Source organism: Rattus norvegicus, chromosome 7 (assembly GCF_036323735.1).
Source record: "Rattus norvegicus strain BN/NHsdMcwi chromosome 7, GRCr8, whole genome shotgun sequence".
Classification (NCBI taxonomy): Eukaryota; Metazoa; Chordata; class Mammalia; order Rodentia; family Muridae; genus Rattus; species Rattus norvegicus.
In genome coordinates this window covers 3,509,678-3,534,944 of record NC_086025.1, presented here as the reverse complement: position 1 = coordinate 3,534,944, position 25,267 = coordinate 3,509,678, and the positions used below count along the sequence as shown (strand labels likewise).

Sequence of the window (25,267 nt, the reverse complement as noted above, 5' to 3'; positions counted from 1 at the left end):
AAATAAAATCAATTTCCAACTAAAAGTCATCAAAAAAGATAAGGAAGGACACTTCATATTCATCAAAGGAAAAATCAACCAAGATGAACTCTCAATCCTAAATATCTATGCCCCAAATACAAGGGCACCTACATACGTAAAAGAAACCTTACTAAAGCTCAAAACACACATTGCACCTCACACAATAATAGTGGGAGATTTCAACACCCCACTCTCATCAATGGACAGATCATGGAAACAGAAATTAAACAGTGATGTAGACAGACTAAGAGAAGTCATGAGCCAAATGGACTTAACAGATATTTATAGAACATTCTATCCTAAAGCAAAAGGATATACCTTCTTCTCAGCTCCTCATGGTACTTTCTCCAAAATTGACCATATAATTGGTCAAAAAACGGGCCTCAACAGGTACAGAAAGATAGAAATAATCCCATGCGTGCTATCGGACCACCACGGCCTAAAACTGGTCTTCAATAACAATAAGGGAAGAATGCCCACATATACGTGGAAATTGAACAATGCTCTACTCAATGATAACCTGGTCAAGGAAGAAATAAAGAAAGAAATTAAAAACTTTTTAGAATTTAATGAAAATGAAGATACAACATACTCAAACTTATGGGACACAATGAAAGCTGTGCTAAGAGGAAAACTCATAGCGCTGAGTGCCTGCAGAAAGAAACAGGAAAGAGCATATGTCAGCAGCTTGACAGTACACCTAAAAGCTCTAGAACAAAAAGAAGCAAATAGACCCAGGAGGAGTAGAAGGCAGGAAATAATCAAACTCAGAGCTGAAATCAACCAAGTAGAAACAAAAAGGACCATAGAAAGAATCAACAGAACCAAAAGTTGGTTCTTTGAGAAAATCAACAAGATAGATAAACCCTTAGCCAGACTAACGAGAGGACACAGAGAGTGTGTCCAAATTAACAAAATCAGAAATGAAAAGGGAGACATAACTACAGATTCGGAGGAAATTCAAAAAATCATCAGATCTTACTATAAAAACCTATATTCAACAAAATTTGAAAATCTTCAGGAAATGGACAATTTCCTAGACAGATACCAGGTATCGAAGTTAAATCAGGAACAGATAAACCAGTTAAACAACCCCATAACTCCTAAGGAAATAGAAGCAGTCATTAAAGGTCTCCCAACCAAAAAGAGCCCAGGTCCAGACGGGTTTAGTGCAGAATTCTATCAAACCTTCATAGAAGACCTCATACCAATATTATCCAAACTATTCCACAAAATTGAAACAGATGGAGCCCTACCGAATTCCTTCTACGAAGCCACAATTACTCTTATACCTAAACCACACAAAGACACAACAAAGAAAGAGAACTTCAGACCAATTTCCCTTATGAATATCGACGCAAAAATACTCAATAAAATTCTGGCAAACCGAATTCAAGAGCACATCAAAACAATCATTCATCATGATCAAGTTGGCTTCATCCCAGGCATGCAGGGATGGTTTAATATACGGAAAACCATCAACGTGATCCATTATATAAACAAACTGAAAGAACAGAACCACATGATCATTTCATTAGATGCTGAGAAAGCATTTGACAAAATTCAACACCCCTTCATGATAAAAGTCCTAGAAAGAATAGGAATTCAAGGCCCATACCTAAACATAGTAAAAGCCATATACAGCAAACCAGTTGCTAACATTAAACTAAATGGAGAGAAACTTGAAGCAATCCCACTAAAATCAGGGACTAGACAAGGCTGCCCACTCTCTCCCTACTTATTCAATATAGTTCTTGAAGTTCTAGCCAGAGCAATCAGACAACAAAAGGAGATCAAAGGGATACAGATCGGAAAAGAAGAGGTCAAAATATCACTATTTGCAGATGACATGATAGTATATTTAAGTGATCCCAAAAGTTCCACCAGAGAACTACTAAAGATGATAAACAACTTCAGCAAAGTGGCTGGGTATAAAATTAACTCAAATAAATCAGTTGCCTTCCTCTATACAAAAGAGAAACAAGCCGAGAAAGAAATTAGGGAAACGACACCCTTCATAATAGACCCAAATAATATAAAGTACCTCGGTGTGCCTTTAACCAAGCAAGTAAAAGATATGTACAATAAGAACTTCAAGACACTGAGGAAAGAAATTGAAGAAGACCTCAGAAGATGGAAAGATCTCCCATGCTCATGGATTGGCAGGATTAATATAGTAAAAATGGCCATTTTACCAAAAGCAATCTACAGATTCAATGCAATCCCCATCAAAATACCAATCCAATTCTTCAAAGAGTTAGACAGAACAATTTGCAAATTCATCTGGAATAACAAAAAACCCAGGATAGCTAAAGCTATCCTCAACAATAAAAGGACTTCAGGGGGAATCACTATCCCTGAACTCAAGCAGTATTACAGAGCAATAGTGATAAAAACTGCATGGTATTGGTACAGAGACAGACAGATAGACCAATGGAATAGAATTGAAGACCCAGAAATGAACCCACACACCTATGGTCACTTGATTTTTGACAAAGGAGCCAAAACCATCCAATGGAAAAAAGATAGCATTTTCAGCAAATGGTGCTGGTTCAACTGGAGGGCAACATGTAGAAGAATGCAGATCGATCCATGCTTATCACCCTGTACAAAGCTTAAGTCCAAGTGGATCAAGGACCTCCACATCAAACCAGACACACTCAAACTAATAGAAGAAAAACTAGGGAAGCATCTGGAACACATGGGCACTGGAAAAAATTTCCTGAACAAAACACCAATGGCTTATGCTCTAAGATCAAGAATCGACAAATGGGATGTCATAAAACTGAAAAGCTTCTGTAAGGCAAAGGACACTGTGGTTAGGACAAAACGGCAACCAACAGATTGGGAAAAGATCTTTACCAATCCTACAACAGATAGAGGCCTTATATCCAAAATATACAAAGAACTCAAGAAGTTAGACCGCAGGGAAACAAATAACCCTATTAAAAAATGGGGTTCAGAGCTAAACAAAGAATTCACAGCTGAGGAATGCCGAATGGCGGAGAAACACCTAAAGAAATGTTCAACATCTTTAGTCATAAGGGAAATGCAAATCAAAACAACCCTGAGATTTCACCTCACACCAGTGCGATTGGCTAAGATCAAAAACTCAGGTGACAGCAGATGCTGGCGAGGATGTGGAGAAAGAGGAACACTCCTCCATTGTTGGTGGGATTGCAGACTGGTAAAACCATTCTGGAAATCAGTCTGGAGGTTCCTCAGAAAATTGGACATTGAACTGCCTGAGGATCCAGCTATACCTCTCTTGGGCATATACCCAAAAGATGCCTCAACATATAAAAGAGACACGTGCTCCACTATGTTCATCGCAGCCTTATTTATAATAGCCAGAAAATGGAAAGAACCCAGATGCCCTTCAACAGAGGAATGGATACAGAAAATGTGGTACATCTACACAATGGAATATTACTCAGCTATCAAAAACAACGAGTTTATGAAATTCGTAGGCAAATGGTTGGAACTGGAAAATATCATCCTGAGTGGGCTAACCCAATCACAGAAAGACATACATGGTATGCACTCATTGATAAGTGGCTATTAGCCCAAATGCTTGAATTACCCTAGATCCCTAGAACAAACGAAACTCAAGACGGATGATCAAAATGTGAATGCTTCACTCCTTCTTTAAATGAGGAAAAAGAATACCCTTGGCAGGGAAGGGAGAGGCAAAGATTAAAACAGAGACTGAAGGAACACCCATTCAGAGCCTGCCCCACATGTGGCCCATACATATACAGCCACCCAATTAGACAAGATGGATGAAGCAAAGAAGTGCAGACCGACAGGAGCCGGATGTAGATCGCTCCTGAGAGACACAGCCAGAATACAGCAAATATAGAGGCGAATGCCAGCAGCAAACCACTGAACTGAGAATAGGTCCCCTATTGAAGGAATCAGAGAAAGAACTGGAAGAGCTTGAAGGGACTCGAGACCCCAAAAGTACAACAATGCCAAGCAACCAGAGCTTCCAGGGACTAAGCCACTACCTAAAGACTATACATGGACTGACCCTGGACTCTGACCCCATAGGTAGCAATGAATATCCTAGTAAGAGCACCAGTGGAAGGGGAAGCTCTGGGTCCTGCTAAGACTGAACCCCCAGTGAACTAGTCTATGGGGGGAGGGCGGCAATGGGGGGAGGGTTGGGAGGGGAACACCCATAAGGAAGGGGAGGGGGGAGGGGGATGTTTGCCCGGAAACCGGGAAAGGGAATAACACTCGAAATGTATATAAGAAATACTCAAGTTAATAAAAAAAAAATTAATAAAAAAAAAATAAATGTATTTTGGTAGAAGTCTTCCACATATGTTTTCTATTGTAGTAAGGAATAGTAGAAAGTTCAATTTTAGTTTATTTCATGGCTGGCATCAAGCACATGTCTCTAGACTCAGAGATTTCGCAATAACATTTTGTATGGGTAACTAAATTTGAATGATTTGGATCATTTTACAGTTCAAGGACTCTATAAAACTTTCCTCATATAATCTCAACATAAAGAGGCTGATCTGCAGTGGGACAGCACTGCTTGTGCCTAACTGGACCCTCTGACATACATTAGTAATGAAGAAAATGCCCCACAGAAATATGTGTAGGCCAATTTGATATAGTTGATTCCTCGGTTAGAATCTCTCTTCCAGGGTATATCTATGTTTGTGTCAAATTTTAAAAAAATCTACCCAAAACAGGGTTTTGCATTTCTGGTTTTATAGTTTGCTTTTTGTTTTGTTTTGTTTTTGATACAGAGTGTCTCTACATAGCCCTGGCTCTCCTGGAACTTGCAAACTGGCCTCACACCTGTTGGGGGCAATGATTGGGATGTGGAATGTATAAATAAATAAATGAAAAGAAAAGACATGAGGACTGAAAATTAGGTTATAAATGAAGCCAAAGATAGAAATAAAGACCTCTTCCTAAGACAAAAAATAACACTTCGAGATTCACTAAAAAACATGTGATAAAAACATAATATATTGTAATCTCGAAGAACGAATGAAAAACATATTCATTAAGGGAGCACTCATCTATTGCTGGTGGGAGTGCAACCTCTACAGTCTATATGGAAATCAGAATGACAGTTAGTCAAAAATCTGGGTATCAACCTACCTAAAATACATTGGCACAACCCTTGGGCATATACCTAAAGGTTTCCTCACCTTATCACAATGACCTTTGCTGCTCTATTTATAATAGCCAGAAACTGGTAACAATCTAGATGTACCTCAACTGAAGAATGGACAAAAAATATGTAGTGCACTTTCACAATGGAGTATTATTCAACTGTTCTAAAAAGAATGCTATCATTAAGGACAAATATAAATGGAAATAAAAATAATATTATGTTGTAGAGGGCCGCAATAACATTCGCCACCACAAGATGGCGCTGGCTTCCGCTGCGCCCGACGTGGAAAGCTGGGATACCTTTCGCCATTACAAGATGGCGCTGGCCTCCGCCGCGCCAGCCGACTTCCTTTCAGGAAGTTAACTGTGTGCGCATGTGCAAGAGTGCCTTCGTGCCAGGTCTTTGCCCACTCCAGGACATGCCTAATGAGATCATGGGTAAGCGACCAATCAGGTGTGGATGTGCCACGCTAGTGTGTATATAAGCCGCGCCATGCTGGCGCCCCGGCGCCCTCTCTTTAAGATTCAATAAACGTTTTAGCTGCAGTAGGATTCGTGTGTCCCCGCATGTTCTTGCTGGTGAGATAGCGTGGGACACTAAGTGAGATAACACAGAAGTAGACAGATAAATATTTACCTATATGCAGCTATTAGATATTAAATAAATGTTAACTACAATCTGTAGACCCTGAATGCCTAGGTACAGAGGAGGGAAATGGGGACCCTTTAAATGAACGGATCTTCCACAGAGGGGAAATTGGATAGATTTCATGTCTTAACTACAGATGGAAGGATGGGAACAGGAGGATCAGGTGGGAAAGTGGAGGGGAGTTTGGGGTTAGGGAGGTCATACATGGAGGAACAGAACTGAAAAGCATTTGAGGGGTGGAAAGAAAATCTAGAACAGTGAAAACTTCCTAAAATATATGAAGAGGAACTTAATGACGTTCTCAAATAATGAGAGAAGATAGAACCCTATCTTGAGGTTTGATCTGCTGCTATGTATTTTATGCTAACTTCTATACCCAAAGGTGTAATGAGTTCTCATATTTAGAAGCTTCTGTTGTGTAAACCTTGTTCCTTGATTTAAAAGTATTGGAAATAAAATTGGCTAAAGTATTTACTGGAGGACTTAGAGGTACATGAGCTTGCAGTGACCAGATACATTCAATCTTAAAGAAGAGAAAGTGGAAAATAGCCTTGAATGCATGGCAAAGGGGAAAATATCCTGAACAGATTACCAATGGATCAGGCTCTAAGATCAACAATTGATAAATGGGATACTTCTTCAGCAAAGCCTTTGTAAGGAAAGGGCACTATGAATAAAACAAAATGGCAACCTATAGATAGAGAAGAGATATTCATTAACCCTAAAGCCAATAGAGGACTAATATCCGAAATACATAAAGAATCCCAGAAGTTAGACTCCAAAACAATCCCCAAATAACTCAATAAAAATTGGGTTACAGAACTAAACAGAGAATTCTCAATAGAGGATTCCTGAATGGCTGAGAAGCATTTAAAGACATATTCAGCATCTTTAGTCATCATGGAAATGCAAATCAAAATGACCCTGAGATTCCACCTTATGACAATTAGAACAGGATGAGATAAAGGAACAGCACATGCTGGCAAGGATGTGGAGAAAGGAGAAAACTCCATAGCTTGTGGGATTGCACTCTGGGACAACCACTCTGGAAATCAATCTGATGGTTCCTCCAAATAAATGGAAATAGTTCTATCTGAAGATACAGTTATATCACTCCTAAGCATATACCCAAGATGTTTCACCATACCACAAGGACATGTGCCCCACTATGTTCATAGCAGCCTTATTTTTGATAGCCAGAATCTAGAAACAACCCCAAATATCACTCAACTGAAGAATGCATACAGAAAATGTGGTTCATTTACACAATAGAATACTATTTAGCTAGTAAAACCAAGGACATCTTGGATTTAGCAGGCAGATACATAGAACTAGAAAATATCATCCTAAGTAAGGTAGCCCAGACCCAAAATGACATGCCTGGTATATATTCAATGATAAGAAGATATTAGCCTGAAAGTAAAGAATAACCATGATCCACACCACAGATTTTAAGAAGTTTCACAAGAAGGAGGCCCAAGTTAGCATTCTTCAATTCAATTTAGGAATAAAAAGATAACCATGAGAGGCTGACATAGGGAGGAACGTTGGTGGGAGAGGAGAGGGTAGGATAAAAGGGGTCAGGATCAGGTATGAGTGATGAAAGGAGAGAAGCCCAGAGGACCAGGAGAGTGAATGGAAACTGTGTTTAGATATTCAGAGCTTATTGTATTATGATATTCAAGCTCCAGTGGTCCAGCATTGGCCTCAATGTTATTAACTGTTTTTATACTATCCTTTAGCCATCTGAGTTTTGTGGTTAATATAGGTTTAGATGCTGATTTCTGAGTGTTGGGTGAGTGTTTTAGGATGCTTTTCCCTTGGTATCTGCTTCTTTTCTATCTACTGCACTGAATGACCTGGAGTTCTGGTGATTAGCTAGTCTTCAGGTACATTAGGGTATCTCTCCTGGGGTTTTCTGACCTCTGGGATTTGGGGCACTACCCTTTTTTCTGGGATTTCTACTACCAGTGTTGCCTACGGTCCTTGGTGATGACTCACCTACAGGGAAGAAAGGTGGATTGTGAGCTGGAAAATGTGGTCCAGGGGATTAAGATGGTCTTATCCAGTGTCCCTGGGACTGGGAGGCCCTCTGGAAAGCAGGCAGAGATGTGGAGCAGAAAATGAGGTACAGGGTATGGCATACGGTTTACTGCTGTTAGTGGTACTTTTAGGGAAATTGGCAGACAAGGATATATTGGGGATGGAGGGGTTATCTAGTATCTTTGAGTTTAGCAGGCTTCTGAGAAAGCAGGTAGAAATGTGGAGCAGAAAATTGAGCACAGGTATGGGATGTTTGAGCAATGCACACATACAAACATAAGTATAAATTTAAAACACAATTTCTGAAAATATTCAGAATATTGTTTTCTCTTGTTAAACTCTGTTAAAGCATGGTATGCACTCATTGATAAGTGGCTATTAGCCAAAATGCTTGAATTACCTTAGATGCCTAGAACAAATGAAACTCAAGACGGATGATCAAAATGTGAATGCTTCACTCCTTCTTTAAAAGGGGAACAAGAATACCCTTGGCAGGGAAGAGAGAGGCAAAGATTAAAACAGAGACTGAAGGAACACCCATTCAGAGCCTGCCCCACATGTGGATCATACATATACAGCCACCCAATTAGACAAGATGGATGAAGCAAAGAAGTGCAGGCTGACAGGAGCCAGATGTAGATCACTCCTGAGAGACACAGCCAGAATACAGCAAATGCAGAGGCGAATGCCAGCAGCAAACCTCTGAACTGAGAATAGGACCCCCGTTGAAGGAATCAGAGAAAGAACTGGAAGAGCTTGAAGGGGCTCGAGACCCCATATGTACAACAATGCCAAGCAACCAGAGCTTCCAGGGACTAAGCCACTACATAAAGACTATACATGGACTGACCCTGGACTCTGACCTCATAGGTAGCAATGAATATCCTAGTAAGAGCACCAGTGGAAGGGGAAGCCCTGGGTCCTGCTAAGACTGAACCCCCAGTGAACTAGACTGTTCGGGGGAGGGCGGCAATGGGGGGAGGGTTGGGAGGGGAACACCCATAAGGAAGGGGAGGGGGGAGGGGGATGTTTGCCCGGAAACCGGGAAAGGGAATAACACTCGAAATGTATATAAGAAATACTCAAGTTAATAAAAAAAAGATAGTATTATTAGAAAATAAAACAAAATTATTATAGTACATTATTAGTATTATATACAAGAAAATCAATGTTAAATAAAATTCAGGATGACAAATGTTAAAAAAAAAAACTCTGTTAAAGGAAATTTGACTCCTAGATATTTTTTCAACATGTATGGTGTGTATTATTGTCTAAAATTTTATCAATTGATTCATATATATATATATACATATATGAATCAATTACATTCAGAAAAATTGTGTTAATTATATGTTAAGCACTCAGAAAAATTAAATAATGTAAATAGTTACTTAACACTTATACCTAAAGTTTAAATGAGTGATAGTCTATGCTGTCTCATCTCAAAAATCAACTCACTGGAGCATAAATTATAAGAGTGAGTGAGCATCAGCAAACATGGCTTGGATAATACATAAAATATGTTTCTTTCAGTGATGTGGTGTTTCAATCATTTTTCAAAGTTAAATTCAGAAATTTTATTTAAAAATTTTAGCACACACTAATTGATTAACCAATACAAAATGGTAATCCTTAAGAAAGTAAATAGAGCACCAGAGGGGCAGACATGCCTGGAAAGCCAGAGGAGACTACTCTCTGCCCACATCTCTGACTCTAGAGGAAAACACTTAGAGCCATCAGGGCCACATGTGCACAGGGTCCCGAGCAAAGGCAGGGCAGGCTCTTCTGGTTGTTGCCCTCATGGATCGCTGAAACCCAGCTCTGAGGAGTGACTCTAGGACCTAGACCAGACGTAAGAGCAACTTTTCTGCTACTAGTCACCTGCCTGGTGGAATCAGGACACACAACAGCAAAATTCCTCTGGGACCGAGCACTTCCAGTGTCTAGCTGGGGCTGGAACCTCGCTGATCCCGGCCCACAGCTCCCTGCTCCAAAACTCCATGGGAGAGAGAACTCATCACCCAGACAGGTGGGCACTCCTGAGACTGCACGGCAGGAGAGAACACCACTACTGCCCACCATTGGCCATATCCCTGGCCCAAGAGCAAACTATATAGAGCGTCTGAGAACAGGAAGAGAGGGGCACTCAACACTGTGATCCAGACACCACCCGGAAATGAAGGGAACCAGTCAAACAGCTCCCTGCATGCAAATCCCATGGCAGGGAGAGCTACACCTTCAGAGGGGCAGACATGCTCACAGGAATGCCTGAAGACCAGTAGACAGGAAAGACTACAAGCCTGAAAGCAGAACACTCTGTTCCCACAACTGGCTGAAATAGAAAAAGAAAACAGGTCTACAGCACTCCTAACACACAGGATTATAGGATGGTCTAACCACTGTCAGAAATAGCAGAACAATGTAACACCAGAGACAACATGATGGCAAGACGCAAGCACAGGAACCCAAGCAACAGAAACCAAGACTACATGGAAACATTGGAGCTCAATTCTCCCACCAAAGCAAACACTGAATATCCAAACACACCAGAAAAGCAAGATCTAGATTTAAAATTACATTTGAGAGGCTGGGGATTTAGCTCAGTGGTAGAGCGCTTACCTAGGAAGCACAAGGCCCTGGGTTCGGTCCCCAGCTCCAAAAAAAAGAACCAAAAAAAATTACATTTGATCATGATGATGGAGGACTTCAAGAAAGACATAAAGAACTCCCTTAGAGAAAAGCAGGAGGGCTGGAGAGATGGCTCAGCCGTTAAAGGTTAGGCTCACAACCAAATATATGAAAAAGCAGGAAAACACAAATGAACAAGCAGAAGCCCAAAGAGAGGAAACACAAAAATCTGGGAAAGAATTACAGGAAAACACAATCAAAGAGGTGAAGGAATTAAAAATGGAAATAGAAGCAATAAAGAAACCACAAAAGGAGAAAACCCAGCTATACCTCTCTTGGGCATATACCCAAAAGATGCCCCAACATATAACAAAGACACATGCTCCACTATGTTTATAGCAGCCTTATTTATAATAGCCAGATGAATAGCTGGAAAGAACCCAGATGCCCTTCAACAGAGGAATGGATACAGAAAATGTGGTACATCTACACAATGGAATATTATTCAGCTATCAAAAGCAATGACTTTATGAAATTCATAGGCAAATGAATGGAACTGGAAAATATCATCCTGACTGAGGTAACCCAATCACAGAAAAACACACATGGTATGCACTCATTGATAAGTGGCTATTAGCCCAAATGCTTGAATTGCCCTAGATGCACAGAACACATGAAACTCAAGAGGGATGACCAAAATGCAAATGCTTCACTCCTTCTTTAAAAGGGGAACAAGAATACCCTTGGCAGGGAATATAGAGGCAAAGATTAAAACAGACACAGGGGGAACACCCATTCAGAGCCTGCCCCACATGTGGCCCATACATATACAGCCATCCAATCAGACAAGATGGATGAAGCAAATAAGTGCAGGCCGACAGGAACCGGATGTAGATCTCTCCTGAGAGACATAGCCAGAATACAGCAAATACATAGGCAAATGATAGCACCAAACCACTGAACTGAGAACAGGACTCCCATTGAAGGAATCAGAGAAAGGACTGGAAGAGCTTGAAGGGGCTCAAGACCCCATATGAACAACAATGCCAACAAACCAGAGCTTCCAGGACTAAGCCATTCCCCAAAGACTATACACGGACTGACTCTGGGCTCCAACCTCATAGGTCGCAATGAATGGCCTAGTAAGAGCACCAGTGGAAGGGGAAGCCCTTGGTCCTGCCAAGACTGAACCCCCAGTGAATGTGATTGTTGGGGGGAGGGCGGTAGTGGGGGAGGATGGGGAGGGGAACACCCATGTAGAAGGGGAGAGGGAGGGGTTAAGGGGATGCTGGCCCAGAAACTGGGAAAGGGAATAACAATCGAAATATAAATAAGAATTATTCAAGTTAATATAGATAAAAAAGAAATTATTATGTTAAATAAAATAACTCAGGCTCAGAAAAAAGAAAAATATTTTTCTCATGAATATCTTATTTTAATTTTTATAAGTTCAGATGTCTAGGCACACATATATGCATATGTATATTCATGTGATGCTGTGAATATGCATCTATACCATATAATTAAAAAAGGTACCACAAGAAGTGAGAGAAGAGGTTTTAAAGACACAGGAGATGAAAAAATATATATGACACAAAAGAAAAAGCAGCATAATAGGTAAGGAAGGTTAGATGTTGGGGTTGTTTCTTTGTGAAGTAGAGAGGAAGATAAAAATGCAAATTATAGAAGTCAAAATATTACTATTTGCAGATGATACGATAGTATACTTAAGTGACCCCAAAAGTCCACCGGAGAACTACTAAGCCAGAAAAACAACTTCACCAAAGTGGCTGGGTATAAAATTAACTCAAACAAATCAGTAGCCTTCTTCTACTCAAAGGATAAACAGGCTGAGAAAGAAATTAGGGAACTGACATGCTTCACAATAGTCCCTAATAACATAAAATACGTCACCGTGTCTAACCAAGAACGTGAAAGATCTGTATGACGAGAACTTCAAGTCTCTGAATAGAGAAAATGAAGAAGATCTCAGAAGATAGAAAAACCTCCCCTACTCACGGATTGGCAGGATTAATATAGGAAAAATGGTGATTTTGCCAAAAGCAATCTACAGATTCAATGCAATCCCTATTCAAAATCCAAACTCAATTCTTCAAAGAGTTAGAAAGAGCAATTTGCAAATTCATTTGGAATAACAAAAAACCCAGGAAAACAAAAATTATATGCAACAATAAAAGAACTTCTGGGGGAATAACCATCCCTGACCTCAAGCAATATTAAAGAGCAATAGTCATAAAAATTGTGTGGTATTGGTACAATATGGTAGGTAGATCAATGGAATAGAATTGAAGACCCAGAAATGGACCCGTACACCTATGGTCCATTATCTTTGACAAAGGCGCTAATAGCATCCAATGGTTGATAGCGTTTTCAACAAATAGAGGTGATTCAACTGGAGATCATCATGTAGACAAATGCAAATCGATCCATTATTATCACCCTGTGCAAAGCTTAAGTCCAAGTGGATCAAGGACCTCCACATCAAACCAGATACACTCAAACTAATAGAAGAAAATGTGGGAAAGAGCCTTGAACACATGGTCAGTGGGGAAATTTTCTTAAACAGAACACCAATGGCTCATGCTCTAAGATCAAGAATCAACAAATGGAACCTCATAAAACTACAAAGGCTCTGTAAGGCAAAGGACACTGTCATTAGGACAAAAAGGCAACCAACAGATTGGGAAAAGATCTTTAACAATCTTACATCTGATAGAGGGCTAGTATCCAAAATATAGCAGAACTCAAGAATTTAAATGCCAGAGAGCAAACCCTATCAAAAATGGGGTACAGTGCTAAACAAAGAATTCTCAGCTGAGGAATATTGAATGGCTGATAGTACCTAAAGAAATGTTCAACATCCTTAGTCATCAAGGAAATGCAAATCAAACAACCCTGAGATTCCACCTCACACCAGTCAGAATGGCTAAGATCAAAACTCAAGTGACAGCAGATGCTGGCAAGGATGTGCAGAAAGAGGAACACTCCTCCTTTGTTGTTCAGGTTGCAACCTGGTACAACCATTGAAAATCTGTCTGGAGGTTACTCAGAAAATTGCATATTGTACTACCTGATGACCCAGCTATACCTCTCCTGGACATATACCCATAAGATGCTCCAACATACAAGAAAAAAACATTCTCCACTATAATCATAGCAGCCTCATTTATAATAGCCAGAAGCTGGAAAGAACCCAGATGCCCTTCAACAGAGGAATGGATACAGAAAATGTGGTACATCTAGACAACAGAGTACTACTGTTCACTGATGAGTGGATATTAGCCCAAAAGCTCAAATTGCCCAAGATAAAATCTGTAGACCACATGAAGCTCAAGAAGATGGATGACCAAAGTGCAGCTGCTTCAGTTCTTCTTAAAAGGTGGAACAAAAATATTCATAGGAGGAGATATGGAGGCAAAGTTTAGAGCAGAGACTGATGTAATGGCCATTCAGAACCTTCCCCACATGAATACACAGTCCATACATATACAGTCACATAAACTAGGTCAGAGGAAGCTAAGAAGTGCATATATTCTGACAGGAGCAGAATATAGCTGTCTCCTGAGAGTCACAGCCAGAGCATGTCAAATTCAGAGGCAAAGCTTGCAGCAAATCATTGAACTGAAAATGGGATCCCTTTTGGAGAAGCTAGAGAAAGGATTGAAAGATCTGAAGGGACTTGTAACCCCATAAGAACAACAATGCCAACCAACCAGAGTTCCCAAGGACTAAACAACTACCAAAAGACGGACCTGTTGCTCCAGCTGCATATGTAGCAGTGGATAGCCTTTTGGGGCGCCAATGGAAGGAGAAGCCCTTGGTCCTGCCAAGGCTGGACCCCAGTGTAGGGGAATGTCAGGGTAAGAACATGGGGATGGTCTGAGAGGGGACAGGGGACTTATTTCCAGGAAACTGGGTAAGGGAATAACATTTGAAATATATATGAAAAAAAGAATATACAACAACAAAACAGAAACAAAAATGCAAATTATGTATGAAAATACCATAGTGAAACCAATTACTAGTGTTCTAATTTTAAAAATGAAGCATCAAATAGAATATGTTGGCTAAAAATTAAAATTCAAACTAACACATATTTATGAGATATAAGTGTATATACAATACTACATAGTAATATAAAGACACATAGAGAATGGTCATTTAATTCCCATTTGTCTCCTATTCTCCTTACATTTTAAATTAGCCAATTTAATGCCCTGTAATATGTCCTATGTGACACTTTGTCTATATTTTTACTAATATATTAGAGATATAGAGATAGAGATATGTTAGTAGATGATAGATGACTGATAGATGAATAGACACATATATGTATATACATATATACCAAATTTTATTTTAAATATATATAATATGTATATATAATACAAGTGTGTGTATAATTCTCACACAGTAAGGGTTTAGCATATTATATGTTTAACTTTTTTGTATTTTCTGCCTGCCCCTATAAGTGTTGCAGATGTGGCTACTGTGTCGCATGTGCATCAGTAGGTGGCAGAGAAGAGAGAGGCTACTTCTACACTCAGTGTTCTGGTCTATGAACATCTAAATGATTAATAGCCTAACTCCCTGAAAATAAGTGATCCTGAGACAACTACTAACCCAACACTAAGGGGCTCAAACAGAGGGCTAGCCTGAGTTGACCCCAAGGCAGGCCCCATAGCTCCCAGTACCAGGAACAAGCTGAAGACTAGAAGAATGTCATCTGACACTGAGAGCTCCAGATGGGAGTGAGCCCAAGACAGAAGATGCTTGCACGTCATCGCTTGGACAGGCCAGGAGAGGAACAAGATTAAGATGACAACCAGACTGGCACCATGGGGCCTGGGCAGAAGGCTAGCCTGAGACAGACCACCAGTTGACCACTATGAAGGCTGGGATACAGATGGGGTACAGATCATGCCCAAGATGACTCCTGCTGGGTGCCATAATGAATAAAGCTCAAGCAGTGCACGGTGCTCCTGAGACCACTCCTGAGATGACCCCAGACACTCAGAGACCCCGGGCACCACTAAGAGGATCAAGACAGTGATGAAGAAATGGAAAAGAAAGAGAAACAGAAGGGTTGGGAGCACTGTAAAGACAAGTAGAACAAGAGACTGGAGGGTAGTGGAGCAACCTGATGTTAATAGACAGTTATACCACCTGGGATCATGGTGGGGTCCTCTCCTGTGCTGTTATGAGGGGCCACATCAGGGCCAATGGCCCTACAACAGCAGGGTTCTGTTATCACCAAAGGTCAGGTGGATGTACCTGGTCTGGGCTGCCACCTAGGGACATGTCAATGTCTGGGGACATAACTGTTCACAACTGTCACCTGGGTATCAAGGGAGAGTTGGCCCTGCCCCTAGCAAACTGCAGTACTCAGAAGAGCGCCTGAGAGCACATTTCAGGAATTGCAAGTGAGCCAGCCTCTGAGGAAATGAGTGTGGGAAAGCTGGTCCTACCACACATCTGGGCAGTGGAGTGGACAAGGGAGAAACACCTTCGTGCCCTTTTTTGCCCATTGTCACCTACAATAGGAAGGAGAGCTGGCCCAGGAGTCATCAGAGCAGGAGAGCTGAGCCTGTACCTCACCTCTGCAGCACATGGGAGAGCAGGCACTGCACTTCACCTGGGAAGCACAGTAGAACATTTCGTGGGTGTGGAGTTGTGGGTGAGGTCAATGTGTGTGTGAGTATGGAAGAGATGGTCACTCCCCTTGTCTGCTTTGTGGTGTCATCAGTGGGTGAGAGATTCCCCTCCCCTTGCTTTTGCACTCACCATCAATGGTGGACAGGGGAGCTAACTGGAAGAATTCATGAAAGCAGATCTGTCCCTGCCCCTTACCTGCTCCAGCACTCTGGAAAGCAGGCCCTTAATTCACCATGGCAGCAAAACAGAACGGACCCTGATGGCTGGGTAGTGGGTAAGAATTGCACTAAGTGTGTGGATGTGGGAGAGCTGGTCCTGCCTCTTGTCTCTTGGGCAGTGGCACTCCTCTGCCTCTTCCTTCACCGTTTAAAGCAGGCAGTGGAGTTTGACCCAGGCTCATGAGAGTAGGAAAACTGGCCATGTCCCTCACCTTTTCCAATGCTTGGGATAGAGGGCCCTGCCTCATGCTTGAGCAGAACAGTAATGCTGTCCCTGATGGCAAGGTTGTGGGTGAGTTTCCCTGAGAGTATGAGAGTGGGAGAGACCAGCTTAGATACCTCTCAGGCCCAGATCTAGGACTTTGAGTTGATCCAACCCAACATCGTTTCCATGGTGAACTGCTGAAGTATATGAAGAAGCTAATCCTACAGATCTAAAACTGCAGAATCTCCATGACACAAAATAACAACAAGGTGTCTGAGATAAGTCTCAATGAGGTTCAAGTATTGATAGATTAGCACAAGCCAGAGACCTCATGCCAGACTAACCAGTGACTGCAATTAACATTTGCAAGCAAAAAAGAGTATTCAGTGGGACATAGTGTGACACACTACAGCTTCCACAAAGAGATTTTGTTTTCTTTGGTTTTAGGAAAGATTGCAGGGGTAGATTGTAGGTGAAAGGGGAGGGGGAGATTAGTGGGATTGGGGTGTAAGGAATTATAAAAAGGTTTTAAAAATGACAAGACTATCTGGGCATAGAAACCCGGAAGCAGTAATTCTTTGGAGTCATGCTTTGATATCAAAAGTCCCTCAAAGGCAATCTATTTTCCAAAAGAGATATTGAGTATATTTTATTATTTATTTTCCTTGTTAATCAATTGCTTTTGTCTTTTTAATATTAAGAATTATTTCTGGACATTAATAAGAAACCTTTAATTTTTTTCTCTTACTACAAAAATAATAGGCTTCATCATGGAACCTGTGTGTGTGTGTGTGTGTGTGTGTGTGTGTGTGTGTGTGTGTGTATGTGCACATGTGTGTGCATGTCTGTGTGTTCACTATTCCTGAATCTCATTCATACCCCTCCAGTTCTCATTTCATTCCATTACCCTCTAGTCCTATTCTGCCCAGCCATTTCCCAATAGATTCTTCTTTCACCTTGCATATTCCACATTCCATGATCCTTCCATTTCTGTTCTACCTTACTTTTCTTTTAAAATATGAAAAATCTGTGGGAAAGTAGATGTGTTGGCATCCTTTAAGTCAAGAAGTTCTCTCAGTTTCTGTTACAGCAAGGGAACTGCAGACTACCCATGGCTTGTAAATCATTCTTTTTTAAATCAATACAGACTTCGAGAACACTATATTTTAACCAGAATAGTCCACAAGGTATAGAAACAGATCGTTTGTGTGAGGAGAAGACCATCAGCATTTACAATGTGTAGAGCCCTATCCTGAAAATTCTGTGTGTATGGTGTTTCGTATGGGCTGGAGAGATGGCTCAGTGGTTAAGAGCACCAACTGCTTTTCCAGAGGTCCGGGATTCAAATCCCAGAAACCACATAGTGGCTCACAACCATCTGTAACGAGAACTGAAACCCCCTTCTAGTGTGTCTAAAGACAGCTACAGTGTACTTATATATAATAAATAAATAAATCTTTAAAAATTATATCTACATGTGAAAAACCAAAGATATATAAAAAAATGCCTTCTTCCAACAAAAGTTGGGGCACCATTCAAATGTTTGTCACTAGAATCCTGTGTACATATTTATAGTGTGTTTATTGCAATCCTAAATGCAATTGTGTATGGTTTCAGGGCTGACCTCCTGGAATTGGCAGTAGATTTGGATGGAAATCGAGGTGGGGAGGTTCTACAAGGAATTGAAGGAAGGGACCATAATAAAAATGTATTTGTATGAACAAATCTATTTTCAATAGAATAAATCGTAAATTGATTTTTATTATTTCCTATAGAAATATTATGTTTACATCATTTTTAGCTTTTAAACTGTCTTAGGTAAATCAATTTTTCAACTTTTTTTGCAATGAGATTTTAGATAGACATTTGAGTCAAGGCCAGGATGTTTTTATCCATTGTTACCATCCTGACTTGAAACTTACTGAAACTTATCTATGATATAGATGATAGATATAGATATAGATATAGATATAGATATAGATATAGATATAGATATAGATATAGATATAGATATAGATATAGATATAGATATAGATATAGATATAGATATAGATGATATATAATTATGGTATATATTTTTATAGTTCTTTCTTGCATAAGACCGAAAAAGTTCTTGCATCAGACAGAAGAAGAAGAAAAAGAGGAAAAGATATATAAAAGTATTAAATATAGCTGCAGGCAGAGCAACCTAAGACTGAGTAGCACATTCAAGCTTCCTGCAATATTCAGCCACTTATGTCCCAGTTCCATGTAGCTCCTGGAATTTAGTGTGGGTGATTCACTATTTGAAAAATGACATGGGATATTCTCCAGAAACAGGACCTACAAATCAATCTTGGGTTCTCACTTCTTCTCTTATTCTGTACTTCTCAAGCACTATGTTTCAAATGTGCATGAACCATGTCATTGTAGGCGCTATGGAAATACCCAATAGCTATAAAGTAACTTAATGCATTTTTAGTTGCTTTTTTTCATTCTTACTGATTCTTTGAGGATTACTTGCAATGTATTTTGATTATATTCACCCCTTCCATGACTCCCAATCCCGCTTACACACAAGCATACATACATGCACATATACTCACACACACACATATACATCTATACACATACATGTACACACACATACTTAAACATGCATACACATATAAACACATATGCAAATATACATGAGCATGTGAGCACCTGCACATGCATCTTTTTGTCCTCTTTCTTTTGTAATGAACACATGCTTAGCTGTATATACTTCTCTTTGGGTAACTAATACACCAGGAGCCATATCTTTATATTTTTTCTTATGGTCAGCCAATGACTCTGGCTCTTACAATCTTCCCTCCCTGTCTTCCACAATGATCTCTAAGCCTTGGAAAGATAGTATGTCATATATATTTTCTGTTCAAGAATAAGAATAGCAGTTTTCTATTATCTGCACCTTGACCAGTTGTGGGTCTCTGTGTTGACCACTATCTCTTACAAAATGAAGTTTCTTCGATGAGATTTCATTTATGCTTATCATTATCTCACTGGGAGTAAATTTGCCACTATATTCATTTAGCAGAACCATAGTACTCACTTCTTCCTTGAGGCCTACCTAGAAATTCTTGACAATGAAAGTGGTACCGGGTATGGTGGAACATGATTTAAATCCAATTAGAAAGTGTTTGGCTATTTCCATGACATTTATGATACTGTTGCATAAATGAACATGTCTTGCCAAGGTGGTAATTGTTATAGCTTTCAAGGATCACAGCTAGGTAGGACTGGAAATTAAATTGTCCCCCAGTAGTGTGAAAAGAACAGTACTGACAGCTTTCCAATGGGTATGAAACTTACAAGTGAGAATAAACTTGACTTCTTTATATTTTATGACTCAAATGTGTTTAGAGCAATATGGACTACAGCTGTGTAAGACACAGATATTGCACACTAGGACAGCTGTGTAAGGCACAGATGATGCACAGTAGAATAGTTGTGTAAGGCATGTATGATGCACACCAGAGTATTTTAGGAGATTCAATGACAGCCTATGTCTATAAATGTTAAAACACAATTTAAGGAATGAGCACAGATGTCCTATAAGGGTGGAAAAAGACTCCAAGAAGCCACATCCTAGTTAAATGAGCATTTCAGTGCTATATGTAAATTGTTCCCTATGAGTTGTTGGCAAAAGGGTCCCTCGAGAATTCCTGACATGATAAAAGACTAGTGTCATTGTTTTTTGTTTCATGTTAGAACTAAGATCTATTGCTCCAGACAAAGTACATTGGTTTTCAAAAAGTAGAGAATTCAAGCTACACTGGCCCAGAAACATTTTCTCCCTGTTAGACATCTTTATTAATGATGTAAGGAACTGTGCAAGCTGTTGGAAAGAATGGTAGCACACATTTCAGATGTTGACCCTGTATGCTATATTATAGAAGAGCCAAGTAAGGTATACTAGCTATTGCAATAGTAGCATGAATTATTATGGTTACAACCAACTTTTTATTAGGTTTAGTAATCACACATTGAGGTGGGATGGGCATTCTTTAAAACTGGTATTGTGAGCTCAGACAAAATCTCATGGCAGATGAAATCATAGGCACCAGGGGAAAATAAGTGTTATTGGTTTGTTAAATGAATGTAATGCATCTGTTAAACTTTTCTCTGAATATTCATTTTTTGCCCACAGATTATTATTTCTGTTAACCTTGGCATTAAAAAAAGGTGGATATACACAAAGAAATACTTGGTTTATTCCACAACAATAAATCAACTTTAAGTGAATCATATGAATTTAATACCTGATATTTTAAAAATATTGGAAAAAAACTTGGAAGTCAACTTGACTTTGGTCTTTTATTTAAATTTTTCTTTTATTTTTTTCTGTGTATGGGTATTTTCCTGGCACACATGTCTCAATACCACATTTATATAGTGTTTGTAGAGACCAAAAGAAGGTGTTATACTTCTTGAGATTGTAGTTACATGTTATTGTGTAATCATATGGGTATTAAGATTCAAATCGATGCCATCTGGAAGAACAACCAGTACTTGCAACCATAAAGCCATTTTTCTAGTCCCAAAGACGTTGTTCTTAATGATAATTTTAAAACATGATAAAGGAACAAGAATAAGATTATAACAAAGTAAAAATGAAATAAAACAAAACAAATAAACAAAAAACTCCAACGGAATTAAATAGTCTATAGAAACATAGAATGTGTTTATAAACCAGAAAACCAACAGGGAACTAATTTTGAAAATGTATAGCAACTGCGGTGAATTATTGATGCTGCTGACAAGTATGTTTCTGACTTTTCTAAGTCATTTATGAAACTCCTCTAGGCTGCTTTTTCTAAAGCTTTGATACAAACCGTGGTACCTTTTGTTATACTTAATGAATAGTTTGTAGCAGTGATCCCCAGAGAACAGTCTGCCACCCTAATTTCCATACAATCCCCCTGGAAGCAGAAAGCATTGGAACTAGAACACTTATAAGTGCACAGCTGGCTATGAGTCATCTCTTTGATATAAAATTTTTGTATGTTTCAACAATGAGTTCATATTCTTCTTATTAACCCTGATTTTTACTTCATCTTTAAGAACAGCATCTAAATGGAGCACTACAATGACAGCAATCTAAACACGAAGAGATAAATTTTACAAAATTCAGCCCATCAGATGGCACTTGTTAAAATTAACACTATAATCTCAAGATTTCACAGTAAATGTGAATTTGAAGGAATGTGGAACTTCTTTATTGAATACTTTATGGTAGTATACTATACATTGTGTTTTTTCTTACAAAAACGTTAGTAATGAATATTTCTACAAAATAGTAAAACATAAAAATGATCACCCATACAATTGAAATTATCTTTAACAAAGCAGAATGATGAGTCCATTTTGATTTTAATTTAATTTTATAATGTGAAACTTTAGAATATGAAATGTCCATGCTGATCTTACATTAATTTTATAATATGAAACTAAAACAAATGCACAGTAAGTCCAATTAAGGCAATTGTGTTTGGAAAACAGAATTTTTATTTTATAATATGTTCTAAGTGGTAGATATTTTATGATTGTATTTTAACTGATTAAATTTTTATATTTATACTATTACATCTACATTTGGTTCTCTTTGACTATTTTATAAAGTAGTGTAAAATGCTATAATAAGGAATTCTTGTGATTTGGTGATGCCATAAGTCTATGTCTGCGGAGCTCATATCACTCAGAAATGACTAATATCTATGCATCTCTTCAAATATGAGCATTATGGATAACAGGAAAATATTGAAGATGTCCACTTGATGAAAGCTTGTAAGTACTTAGTAACTAAAGCCTGAACATCTTAAGAAGTCCATCTTAAAATTATTCACTAATACTGATTTTGATTTTTTCCAAATAGGTTTATAAAATAGCATATGAAAAAAAACAAATATTAATCAATTAATATTAATTTAATAAATTAAAAAGGAAAAAAATTTACAGGTATGCTAGTAAACTCATTTGAAGGAAAGAGGGCGCCAACTGGTTATGCAATACCAAACTCTCTGCCCTGAAGCTATCTATACACAATAACACTATACAACCTGAGCATGTTGTTCTTATCTTTTTAGGAATACATGCAAATTCATGTATTGAAGAGAAAAAAAGGCTATTAATCAGAAAAAGAGGACGAAAATGAGGTACATTGGAAAGTTGAGAGAAAGAAAAGGGAAGACGGAAATAGTATAATTAAACTATAATTTAAAAAAATTAATCCACAAATAAGCAAGAACCAGGGACACAGTAGTCCAGGCTACTTCAGAGTCTCAAGAAGGGGATTCAGAAGCTCCTGCCCTACATGATAGTAGAGGCCATTTGGAAGTGAATGTGCTAATTTGCATTTACAAATTAATGAAAAATGAAAATATTCTGAGTTTTTTTGGGGGGGATGCACGGGGATGGAGGGGTGGATTATGAGAAGAATGCTAAGAAAAATCAGACTAGGACAAGTTTATAATTGACCTATGGCATATAATCATGTGTCACCTGAAATTTTGGGCTAGAGAACATTTGAACACTGTTTTTACAATTCCCTAAAAGGTCAATAACATAAAATCAGGTTTTAAATGATTTCTAACCCTAAATTTCAGGGGACCAGAAGAGGGCAGCATTTGGGATGTAAATAAATAACAAAACAAAACAACACTAATGAGCATAAAATGTTTTGTCTTTAATTTCCTATGTTTGTATTCTAAGGCTCACAAATGAGGATGAAAAATCAGTCAATGGAATTTCACTTCATTCTTTTGGGATTGACAGATGACCCACGATTGCAAATTGTGGTTTTTCTATTTCTCTTTCTCAATTACATGATGAGCCTGGTGGGGAACTTAGTCATTGTGTTCCTCACCTTGCTGGACCCTCGCCTCAAAACTCCAATGTATTTCTTTCTCCGTAATTTCTCCCTTTTGGAAATCATGTTCACAACAGTGTGTATTCCCAGATTCTTGACAACCATTGTGACTGGAGACAAAACTATTTCCTATAATAATTGTGCATCTCAGTTGTTTTTCATTCTTTTGCTGGGAGTCACAGAATTTTATCTCCTGGCTGCCATGTCCTATGACCGCTATGTTGCCATCTGCAGACCATTACACTACCCTATCATCATGAACAACAGAGTGTGTTACCAACTTGTCCTCAGCTCCTGGGTGACTGGGTTCTTGGTCATCTTTCCCCCATTGGCAATGGGTCTTGAGCTGGATTTCTGTGATTCTCGGATAATTGATCATTTTATGTGTGAAACTTCTCCTATTTTGCAGATCTCCTGCACAGACACTCATGTCCTAGAAATGATGTCTTTTGTCTTAGCAGTGGTGACACTTGTAGTTACACTGGTACTAGTAAGTCTCTCTTACTCTTTCATCATTAAGACTATTATGAATTTCCCTTCTGCACAGCAAAGAACCAAAGCCTTCTCCACCTGCACTTCCCACATGATTGTTGTCTCCATATCATATGGTAGTTGCATCTTCATGTATATTAAACCATCTGCAAGGGAGAGAGTGACTGTGTCTAAAGGTGTAGCTTTGCTGTATACTTCAATTGCCCCTCTCTTGAATCCTTTCATTTATACATTAAGAAACCAGCAGGTGAAAGAAGTCTTCTGGGATATATTACAAAAGACTTTGAGCTTTTCAAAACACAAAGTTTAAAACAGATTGGTAACGTTTGAGGAATTTCAAGGAAAAAATCTTTCAAGAGAACAAAATCATGATGAGGTTAAAATAACATACAAATATATCAACAGTAAATATAAAACTGTGAATTTGAAAGAGAACAAGGATGGGTATACAAGACTTGGAAGGAGGAAAAGGAGGAGAGAGATGCAGTTGTAAACTGCAACCATACATTAAAAAATGAAAGTCAAGTTCATATGATTGTCAACAGTTATTTCATGTACAGGAGATTTTTCTGAAGAACCCTGTAACTCCATTTCACCTTACCCTCTACTTTCCCATGAAAGGTGGTACTCCGCAATCACTAACTTCCTCCAATTCCTTTCTAAAAGTACCTCTATGTGTATATGTTATTATTTATTACATACTCATTTTCAGAAATCATTACATTGAATATAATAAACATTATATAGTAGCAATTTTCTGTGTGTGATTTATTATTTGATTGAATATCAAATATATGTGTGTGTGTGTGTGTGTGTGTGTGTGTGTGTGTATACTCATTTGGAGAAATGCATTACTTTCATCTTAGTAGTCTTTAATATCTGTAAAGCACACAAATACTTAAAGTAAATATTGTTCTGTGGTGCTAAATTATTACTATATTAAATGTTTCAAATATACTGTGGGGCATAGGTTGATGTCTTTATGAAGGTGAGGATGGCACTGGATGGGTCAAGGACCATGATTGGACAGTAATAAGTAAGGCAGGTACAAAGTTTTTGTGAGGCAGGAGAAAGGAGGAAAAAAGGAGAACCAAGATGGGGGCAGAGAAGGATGACTCAGATCCATGTGGCTTTAAATGGCCAAAGGTAGTTATGAATATTTCTTAAGGGATAAGTTTCTCTAGGTCAATTTTTCTTATCTAGGTGGGTGGTTTATATCATTATCAATTGGCTGTGAGGTTTTTTTTGTGGATGTATTGTGGATTGAAATTTTAACATATAAATCTGATTACTAAATTACAGCC

The 25,267-nt window shown here is 38.8% G+C and overlaps 1 protein-coding gene and 1 non-coding gene across 3 annotated transcripts; both read left to right on the top strand.

Annotated features, from left to right (window-relative positions):
- Window positions 1-14,962: 14,962 nt before the first annotated feature.
- LOC120093978 (small nucleolar RNA SNORA17) lies at window positions 14,963-15,094 on the top strand. The gene has a single exon (XR_005487686.1). It is a non-coding gene; the product is annotated as a small nucleolar RNA SNORA17 (small nucleolar RNA).
- Window positions 15,095-21,525: 6,431 nt separating this feature from the next.
- Or6c6f (olfactory receptor family 6 subfamily C member 6F) lies at window positions 21,526-24,273 on the top strand. Of its 2 annotated transcripts, XM_017598041.1 has the most exons (2): window positions 21,526-21,543; window positions 23,329-24,273. In XM_017598041.1, exon 2 carries the CDS (start codon window positions 23,329-23,331, stop codon window positions 24,271-24,273), a length of 945 nt encoding a protein of 314 aa, XP_017453530.1. In that variant the 5' UTR covers window positions 21,526-21,543. The 2 variants fall into 2 exon arrangements, with proteins under 2 accessions (XP_017453530.1, NP_001000705.1); NM_001000705.1 differs by lacking the exon at window positions 21,526-21,543.
- Window positions 24,274-25,267: the final 994 nt, after the last annotated feature.

What these genes read in the sequence shown, in the direction of transcription:
- Or6c6f (XM_017598041.1), top strand. Translation starts at nt 23,329, where the DNA reads ATGAAAAATCAGTCAATGGAATTTCACTTCATTCTTTTGGGATTGACA.